Here is a 10,107-nt window from a genome sequence, read left to right as displayed (position 1 = left end):
TCCACACCCTCTCTCTCTCTCCCTCTTCCCTTCCTTCCTCTTCCGCTCGTCCGACCGCCCCCACGAATCACCACCGCCAACCACCAAACCACGCGCAGCCGAACGCCGCCACCGGCCGAACACCATTCGTCCGCCCACGCCACCGCGCCGCCGCCTAAGCCGACCGCCCCACCATCACCCACGCTACTCCCAGCTGCAACCCGCTGCCACCACTACCCAACGTCGCCACCCTGCCATCGCTCCCTCGCCGCCCTGCGCCGGAACCCACCTAGCCGCCGTCTCCCTCGCAAACACCGCGCCACCGGGAATCTCGCCAGAAAACGTGCCGCCGCCGACTCACCGGAAAATCCACCGGAAAGTTCGCCGGATAATTTTCCACCAAGAGAAGCTCCACAATGCCGAAAAAGCCCCTCGGAACCCGCACCCCGGAGTGGAGCAACGCCGATTACACCGTGATCGGAGGTAAAGCCCTTGAACCCGACCAATTTTCTCCGAAATTGGTTGATATGCTTAGACACCAAGGGCTTTTAGATACATATCTCACCATCAAGGGGGATACGTACCCCGAATTGGTGAAAGAATTCTATCAACATCTTGTAGCCACCAAACGGGGCGATAAGCTAGAAATCACCACCAAGGTCCGCGGCAGGGAAATCATACTTTCCGAAGGCCGTTTGGCCAAACTTTTGAAATTGACCACCACGGGTGTGTCAAGCTATGACCGAAAGGGGTGGATCGATACCCAAAACACGGGGTACAAGGACTATCTCGGGTACCTACTCGGGAGAGAAGACGGATTCACCGCGGCCACACGACCAAATAGAAAGTGGCTATCGGCGGAACAAAAGATATTGGTTATGATTGTAACCGATAGCCTCTTGCCCACGAACAATAAAAGCAATGACGTGGGGAGTTTAGAGTGCACCTTTGCCTACTTCTTGAAACACAAAATCAAGTTCAACCTGCCGGCCCTCATGCTAAAACACATGGAGTTTTGCAAATCAGGCAACCGACTTAGCCTACCCTACGGGATGATCCTAAGTTGGATCATGGAGAAAAAGGGGGTGGACCTAAGCCACACCGAGGTTAAAACCGCAAACGGCATGATCTTTAACGCCCAGAATCTCCGCCGCAACGACATCTACTACACCGAAGGGGGACACTACCTCACCATCGAGGAAATTTGCCAAAAACCCGAGGAGGAACGAAGAGAATTGGTCGACCAATTAGACATCTCCAACAAGAAACTCAAGCGGGCAATGCAAGATTGTGGGATCCCAGGGGAAAATGAGGACCGGGAGGAGGACGACGAGCCCGGACCGCCGTTGCACCCACGATCAAGAGGGAATCCCAGGGAGCAAAACGAGAGCTCGATCAATGAGCGCATACTCGCACAACTCAACCGACAAAGCCAAATCATGGAGGAAGGGTTCTCATCCTTGATCCGTACGACACGCGCGCTAGATCAGAGGGTGGCAGCAATCGAGGCCACCTTGGGCACTCGTGGGGCATCCAGCTCAGGAGCAGGAGACCAAGGTAGACCTAAAACCCTTCTACCACAGCGCCACCAGAAATCCAGTCTACCCCAGCTAAGGCAAAACGTGAGGGCCACATTCCTAACCGGGAGGCCAAGATACGGGATGCCTAGGGGTGAAAGAGTGGATTAACACACCGGGCTTCGAGGACGAAGCCCCTCGTAAGGGGGGGAGAGTGTAACACCCCGTGTTACGATCCCTAAAATCAATTAAATCATTTAATCAATTACCCAAAAGAAAGAATTAAATCACAATAATTAATTAGGAAAGGCCCGCCATAGTCCACGGGCCCTTATCCCTAAACCCAATCCTTAATTCCAAAAGAAATAGAATTAGCAAGCCTATAATATAAGTTCCTAACTAGGACTCCTAAATATATAAATAGGGGGCTTGAGAGGCACCTAGAAACGCCCCACCACAATAAACGTTCCACCACCCCAAAGAGCTCCAAGAATCCCCTTAGAAGAAATCAAGAAAGCAAGAAAGCTTAAAGAAAGACCCTTCATAGCCGAGGAATTAACTAAGGCTAAGAGGTAACCCATGTCTCAACAAAACCTATTTTCATAGTTATGATTTCCCCCGTAAGTTTTCCCCATATTATTGTGTATTGATGATTTGTGATGTTATTATTGATGATTGATGGGATAATTCCATGGGTGATCTTGACATCGGGAGATTCTTGATAACTATGGTGTTCTTAACGATTATGTGGAGTTCTTGATGATTATATGGTGTTCTTGATAATTGTATGGCGTTCTTGATGCTTAAGTGTTATTTGTACCGAATCTTGTAATTAGAAGACGAACCGTATTCTTGTTGATATAAAAGTAATTAGGACCCTAGGTTGATGTTCTTGTTGGCGTTCTTAATGCTTATGTGATATTCTTACCGAATCTAGTAATTAGAAGACGAATCGTATTCTTGTTGGATTAGAAATAATTAGAACCCTAGGTTATATCGTGGAATTCGTATGGTATTATTCTTGGTGTATTGGGTGGGATTTCGCATGATTGGGTGTTTATTAGGTTTAGAAAAGCATGACAGGTTATGTACCGTTTGATTCTTGATTTTGATCCGTTAAATCGTCTACGTGTGTTATCAATTGCGTTTGAAAGTGTCTAAGCATGGTCTCGGGTTCTACGAAGGTTCCCGGGGAGTTTTTGGTGTTAATGAGTCAGTGGGGGGTAGGTGGGGGTAGGGGACCCGCCACCTACCCGCGGTCAAAAAGGGGCAGTTCCGGCAGCGGGCAGCCGGCGGGCGGGAAGCTGCCCGCCGGCGACCCGCTGCCCGGAACAGTGTTTACCGGCGGGCAGCCGGCGGGTGGCCCCCCACCCACCGGCTGCCCGCTGGAAATTCCCACACTTGGGACCCCGACTTCCCCGTTTGATGTTTCCCCGACCCCCGTGGTGTCCCAACGGACTCCGTCTATCGTGCCTATGTCAAGTTTGATGTTTCGGGTACCGTTCGTAGGTTGTATGAATCTTATATATTGCATGCTAGTTGAATTGGTACCCCGCTGACCTAGGTGAAAGGAGTATGAACCCCTTAGGACCATTCTTAGTATGTGAAGGATCACGCATAGGTTTTGTTATACGTTTTCTCCCCCTTCCCAATGTGTTAATGTGGGTTGCATGTGCTTGCTATCTGTTATGTGTGCATGTTACCCCGATTTGGTTGAGATCAATCGGGCTATACGGGCAGTCGGGTGGGCTGAGAACCATACCGGCTGTTAACCAGGCTGGTAGAGACCGGTCAGGTATATAAATATTATATAGGACTAAGTTCCACTATACGGGCAGTCGGATGGGCTGAGAACCATACCGGCTGTTAACCAGGCTGGTAAAGACCGGTCAGGTATATAAATATTATATAGGACAAAGGTCCACTATACGGGCAGTTGAATGGGTTGAGAACCATCCCAACTGTTAACCAGGCTGGTAAAGACCAGTCAGGTATATAAATATTATATAGAACTACGGTTCATTAGTCGGTTGCGATCGACTCCTCCGTAATGTGAGACGGGGCAGGGTGCTGCGGGGCCGTGTCAGAGCTATATACGCTGACCCTCATGTATGGGCATGCGATTGGTCCTGTGGCGCCAACAAAGTGTGCTATGTGATGAGATATGGATGAGTTGTGTTTATGAGTATATTGGGGGATGTGACTATGGGATTTATGCTGGGGATTGTTTATGATTATTAATTGTGCTCAGCTTTATCTGTCTTGCCTGTTGTGGATTGTATACGCTTGTTATAACTGTTGCTTGTGTCTAGCCTTATCTGTCGAGTCATTCCCGGTTTTAAAAGCTAGAGTCTCGTAGGATATATCTTCATGCTTCAAAATGGTTTTCGTATATCTATATATATCTCTATATGTATTGTATTTCAACGCGTTGGAGTGGGTTACCAGCATCTCTCGCTGAATAGATATATTTGGCTTTCAGGCACAGACGAGTAGATCACTGGAGCGCGCTAGAAGCTTGGACGTAGCTTAGATAGTTTTTCCTTTTCGGCCTGCGTGCCATGATTTAGTACTGATACTATTTGAGGACATTAGTCAGTTAGCCTGTGCACCTGAGTTCTCTAGCTCAGGTGTGGCATAGCACCCCATACTCTTGTACTATGTTTTGGGATTCAACGAGATTTCACCTTTATTTTATAAGTTTTAAATATCCTGAAAATCTGGGGTGTTACAGACCTTGTCCCGAACGAAGTCGTAATCAATATCAACATGTTTTATACGAGCGTGGAAGACCGGATTAGCCGCTAGATAGGTGGCCCCTAAATTATCACACCACAGCGTGGCCGAGGCATCGGAGTGTAACCCTAACTCACGTAGTAAAGAAATAACCCATGTAACCTCTGCTGAAACATCGACAAGCCCTTTGTACTCGGCCTCAGTGGAGGACCTAGCGACAGTGCGTTATTTGCAGGAGACCCATGAAACAAGATTGTCCCCGAGAAACACGGCGTAGCCGCTGGTGGACTTACGATTTATCGGACACCTGGCCCAGTCCAAATCTGTGTAAGCATGTTGATCAGAAGAAGGTGACGCAGATAGACGAAGCCCATAGTCTTGAGTCCCCTTAATATACCTCAGAACCCGCTTAAGTAGCGCCAAGTGATCATCAGTCGGAGAGTGCATGAACTGACACAATCTGTTAACCGAGTAGGAGAGGTCAGGCCGGGTGATGATTAGATACTGCAGAGCCCCTACAATCCGGCGATATTGTGTCGGGTTCTCAAACGGAGTCAACGAGGGTGTAGCAAGTTGAGTGACTGCGGCTGGAGTGGCCAAGGCCTTACAGTCTATCATTCCCGGCCTAGTGAAGATGTCCTTCATATACCGGCGTTGAGATAGAACGAGTCCATCACCAGAGGACACTGTTTTGATCCCTAAAAAGAAGTTGGGTGTCCCCAGATCCCTAATTTTGAAAGTTGTTGACAATTGAAGAAGGAGGGTGTCAATTAATGCTGAGTCGTTGCCCATCATGATTATGTTGACAACATAGACTAACAAGTAGACCCGTGAGTTACCCGCTGTATAGTAAAAGAGTGAGATATCGGTTTTGGATGCCAAAAAACCAGTGGATGTCAAGAATTCATGTAAGCGGTTGAACCACGCCCGGGGCGCCTGTTTGAGGCCATAAAGAGAACGTTGCAATTGACATACATGTCCCGGGTGAGCGGGGTCTTCATAGCCGGGGGATTGTTTCATGTAGACAGTTTCAAATAGATGTCCATTCAAGAAGGCATTGTGGACATCTAGTTGACGTAGCACCCACTTGTGACACTGCAAGGGAAAACAGAATGCGGACTGTAGTCGGTTTGACTACGGGGCTAAAGGTGTCAAAGAAATCTTCTCCACCTACCTGATTGAACCCTTTCACCACTAAACGGGCTTTATAGCGTTCAACAGTCCCATCGGCCTTGCACTTGGTACGGAAGACCCACTTGCACCCAATAACATTCATACTCGGGCTTGCCGGGATTAGTTGCCACGTATTGTTATGCATGAGAATATTAAACTCCTGATCCATGGCATCACGCCACTGCGGATGGCCCACGGCCTGAGAGTAGCAAGTGGGGTCCACAGTGGTGTTAAGGGCATAGAACTGCTCGTCTGTGCCCCGAGTTTTGCACCGGGTGCGCATGACATGATCCTCAACCTGAGGGCGGGTGCGTTTAGTACAACCCGGGGGTCGGCCTCGTGTTGCAACAGTCTGAGGTGGCCCTTCTATAGCCATGGGTGTCGGCTGTTGTGCAAGAAGCGGTTCATCCAGAACTTGGGTGTTGATAGGATTCACCATCACGGGCCCAGCTCCCCAAGATGTAGGAGCGGGGTCCGGACTAGAGTCGACCTGCAAAGAAGTCTGCAAAGCAAATGGGAAGACTGATTCATCAAAACTCACATGACGGCAGATAAATATCTTCCCTGTAGTTAAGTCCATACAGCGGTATCCCCTAAAAGAAACTGGGTAACCTAGGAAGACGCAGGGTGCAGAGCGGTACTCAATCTTGTGCCGATTGTACGGCCTTAGATAAGGGTAGCACTTACACCCAAAGACCCGGAAGAAAGTGTATGGTGGTGGTGTTTTGTGTAGACGGAAGTGTGGGGTTTCATAAGATATAGCTGATGAAGGCAAGCAATTAATTAATTGAGTTGCTGTTTCAAAAGCATAATCCAAATATTTTAACGGAGCTGAGCTTTCGGCTAATAGGGCTAAGCCGGTTTCGACAATATGTCTATTCCGGCGTTCAACACGGCCGTTTTGCTCGTAGGTATAGGCACACGATTGTCTGTGTGTGATGCCTAGAGATTCGAATATTTTGTGTAGGCGACGATACTCACCCCCTAAATCGGACTGAATGGCTTTGATAGAACGGGAAAATCGCCGTTCTACCATCACCTGAAACAACTCAAAAACTTTATATATATCTGATTTTAACCGTAAGGGATAAAACCAGCAAAAACGAGTACAGTTGTCTACAAACAAAACAAAATAACGATAGCCAGAATCTGAAATAACCGAGGAAGGCCCCCAGATGTCCGTATACAACAAATCTAAAATATTTAAACTTGACGTATGAACTCTATCTAAGGGAAACCGAGCCGACTTTGCCAAGTTGACACGCGGAACAGACTTCTGACGCATGGGCTTTATTTGACGTGACCGGACAGTGTTTTAGGACTCGTTGAAGGGCTTGTTTATGTGGGTGTCCCAATCGTTGATGCCAAATTGAGGGTGACGCTTTTGCCGTTAGGAATGCAAAATGCGCCCGCAGTACCAACAATTTAAACAAACCGCCGACCGTGAAACCTTTAAGAAGTGTTTCCCAAGTAGTGCAATCCTTCACAAAAAAAAAATCCTTATGAAACTCAAAAAAGACATTGTTCCCGTTTGTGAAACGATAAACAGATAAAAGAGATAACAACATTTTCGGAACAAGCAGTATATTGGACATATTTAACAATTTGGAATTAGATGGGATAACTATACGACCAACTCGGGAGATATTCAAACCTACGCCATTACCTACTTTCAAAACGTCGTCGTCGGTGTAGGCCTCAGACTGTCCGACCTGCTGTTCATCCGGCGACGCGTGCATGGAGGCGCCGGGGTTGGGAAACCAGGCGTCCGTCTGTGCAGCGTCCGCCGGCGAGCCACCTGCGACGGCCAAATGAGCATGCGGCGCTGGTTTTGTATATCTTTTGTAGCAGTACACGGTTGTATGGCCTTGGCTTCTACAAATCTGACACCGAGGATTGCCACGGCCACGCCCGCCGCCGGTTTGCCGTCCACGTCCACTGCCCTGATGGTTCGTAGATTGCCGGCTGCCATGTCCACTGGATTGACCACCACGACCGGCGTATAAGGCCATCAGAAATAAGAAAGAATTTATTTGTACTCAAAAGTATTACGTTTTCCCTTATAAATAAGAAAGAATTTATTCCTAATTTAGTACTACATTTGCTAGTATAAGTATTACATTTGCATATTGACGCGACCTGACCCGTTTCACATATAAGAATTTGTGAGACAAGCCTTTCAATCTTTCACAAGTGTGACCCAACAATTAAGTATGGTATCCTAATTATTCCAAATATTATCAATACCATAAAAATAATATGCAATTTAGCTTCGAAAGGATGATGGAGTAGATAAATGAAAATATTTTCCCCAACTAATTCAAATTGGAAAATTTATAAATTATAAAAAAAAAAAAAAGTTACACCACTAATTGATAAAGAAAAAAAAAAATTATTTCAATCCCTCAAGTTTCATATAATTGTACTAATATCCCAATTGAACTGAGCTTTGTGAATGAAATTTCTAGCTCTCCCCTTCTGTTCTGTTCTTCAGACACTTACAAATCAGGAATCAACCCCAAGAAAAGAAAAGGTAAAAGAAAAAAAAATTATACTATCAAAGAAAAGTGAATTTAATAAATGATAGTAAAACTGTGAAATTAAAGGAAATTGAACAAAAATTATCTAAAATTAGAAAGTCCATTTCCAGATCTTGATTCTGAGATCAACCTTACAGCTTGCATTGGAAGTGGTGGCCATGGCCGGCGTCTTCCCCTTGGGAGTTTGGCTATGGATTCCTTCGCAGGTGACTCTGATCCCGAACTTCTTGCTCTTCAATTTCTCAAGCTTCAGCACAACCATGGTGTCCATGACGATCTTGATGGGCAATCCGCGTCTTCTCTTCAGATCTGATTTGAGTTCGGAGACGGAATCGGCGTCGAGAACTTGGGAGGTGAGCGAGAGGGTTGAGTGGATTATCGTGATGTTATTCGGGTCGGAAGGGAAACCCGGGAAGGAGCCGTTGGCTAGGGTTACTTGGGAGGCGAAGGCGATGAGGGAGATGCGGTCGTAGGTGTAGATCAATTTCTTATTACGGTTTTTGGCGGAGAGGGTTAGGTTGAGCTTGGCGGTGAGGCGGGTGGTGTCGTCGGCGGCGGCGGTGGTGAGGTTGAATTGGGAGATCTTGAGGGAGGAGACGGAGAATGCGGGGCGCTGGGGGCGGTAGAGGACGTAGAAGATAGCGCCGGCGATGGCGGCCAGGAGGAGGAGGATGCAGATGATCAGGACGGCCCAGAAGCAGCCCAGGCAGAAGCACCGCCTGCAGTTGCATCGCCGCCGGTCGTGTCGGTGGTACGCCGTCGGAGTCGGCCGGTAGGGGATGCGGTTAGGGTTGTAGAGCTGCGGTTTCGGCGGATTGGTCGCCGCCGCGCCGTTAGCCGCAGTCGCCGCGGCCGGGTTCGCCGCAGCGCCGTTCTGCTTCGCAGATGGGTACACTCTATCCGCCATTTCTTTTCTCAACAATTCTCGAAGCAATTGACTGTAGTCAACAAGCGTCAACGCCGAATCTTTCGCCGGAAAAGGTGGTGGCGCCGCCCACGGCGGTGAGTAAAACTTAACTTGTAAAGTGAGAAGGAGGAGTAGATTGAGTGATCTCTGATTATGAGGCGCACAGCTTTCATGTAAATCTAGGTTTGGGGATGACACGTGGGAGCAATAAAAGAACAGAACTAGTGGGACCCTTTTTTTTTATTGACTGTTTCGCTACAAGAGATCAGATGGCTCGGAATGGCCGGTGGGTCACCCAAATCACCTATTCTCTTTCTTCACTATATTTCTAAATAAGTGTAAACAAAGTATCCAAATTGTGACGATCCATTTGTGCGCACCAACATTTAACTTTGTTTTATGAGCCAATAAATTACTGTTATTTACATTCTTTCAAATGTTCTGTCGAGTAAGGTATGAATCCTTAGGATTGAAGATTCAAATTTTTGAGAGAAAAGTATAAACAAAGTATTTTTTATTTTTATTTTTTTGTAACTACAATCTAATTCTATATAGGGTAAGAGTGATGCCATCGGATTACAAGTTACTTGGCTAAACAAAATATTATTCTATGAGTCACATTTGTGTGTGACGGTTTCATAGAGTTTTTGGTCGAGTTAATGATAGTTATTTGTTATTTATGATAGAAATCCTAAAACTTATTACAAAAAAATTAATACCAATTTAAAATAAATAAATTATTATTTATAATAGATATTGAAATATTTATATATTTATTTATTTAGGTAAAATGATTGTTATTAGCTAATGATAAATACTGTAATACTTATAACTGAAATTGTGATACTTACAAAGTGTTCTAATATAAATCTTGTAATACTTATATGTGAAATGTTATTTATAAAAGAATTTGTAATACTTATTGTAGAAAACGTAACTTAATACCAATTTGAATTAGAAAATAAATAATTTGTTACTTATAATAGATATTGTAATACTTATATGTGGAATTTTGATACTATTTATAGTAAAATTAATTGTTACTAATGATAAATATTGTGATATTATAATTGAAATTGTGATCGTTATGCTGTGTATAGTGCATACGGATGCAAAAACGACGTCGTTTTGACGTCTAACTTTAAAAAAACAAAAAAAAAAACAAAAAATTCATAATTGCATAACTACACATCCATAATTTCATAACTATACATCCAGAATTACATAACTACACATCCATAATTTCATAACTATA

The 10,107-nt window shown here is 45.5% G+C and overlaps 2 protein-coding genes across 3 annotated transcripts; both read right to left on the bottom strand.

Moving 5' to 3' along the window:
• Positions 1–6,527: 6,527 nt before the first annotated feature.
• Positions 6,528–7,570, bottom strand: LOC109158440. 2 transcript variants are annotated; one of them, XM_019306349.1, is made up of 2 exons: positions 7,072–7,570; positions 6,528–6,886 (listed from the first exon to the last, which is right to left on the bottom strand). In XM_019306349.1, the coding sequence occupies exons 1-2, from the start codon at positions 7,415–7,417 to the stop codon at positions 6,858–6,860; spliced, it is 375 nt and encodes a 124-aa protein (XP_019161894.1). In that variant the 5' UTR covers positions 7,418–7,570; the 3' UTR covers positions 6,528–6,857. The 2 variants fall into 2 exon arrangements, with proteins under 2 accessions (XP_019161894.1, XP_019161893.1); XM_019306348.1 differs by having other exon boundaries at positions 7,076–7,570.
• A 466-nt stretch (positions 7,571–8,036) lies between these two features.
• On the bottom strand, positions 8,037–8,852 carry LOC109158424. The gene has a single exon (XM_019306334.1). The coding sequence runs from the start codon at positions 8,850–8,852 to the stop codon at positions 8,037–8,039; it is 816 nt and encodes a 271-aa protein (XP_019161879.1).
• Positions 8,853–10,107: the final 1,255 nt, after the last annotated feature.

This window comes from Ipomoea nil, unplaced genomic scaffold (genome assembly GCF_001879475.1).
Source record: "Ipomoea nil cultivar Tokyo-kokei standard unplaced genomic scaffold, Asagao_1.1 scaffold2818, whole genome shotgun sequence".
In the NCBI taxonomy this organism is placed as follows: domain Eukaryota; kingdom Viridiplantae; phylum Streptophyta; class Magnoliopsida; order Solanales; family Convolvulaceae; genus Ipomoea; species Ipomoea nil.
This window is presented reverse-complemented; position numbering and strand designations above follow the sequence as displayed.

What these genes read in the sequence shown, in the direction of transcription:
- LOC109158440 (XM_019306348.1), bottom strand. Translation starts at nt 7,417, where the DNA reads ATGGCCTTATACGCCGGTCGTGGTGGTCAATCCAGTGGACATGGCAGC. An exon ending in CCGACGACGACGTTTTGAAA is followed by an intron (nt 6,887 to 7,075) that starts GTAGGTAATGGC and finishes TTTTTTGTGAAG; the next exon opens with GATTGCACTACTTGGGAAAC.
- LOC109158424 (XM_019306334.1), bottom strand. Translation starts at nt 8,852, where the DNA reads ATGGCGGATAGAGTGTACCCATCTGCGAAGCAGAACGGCGCTGCGGCG.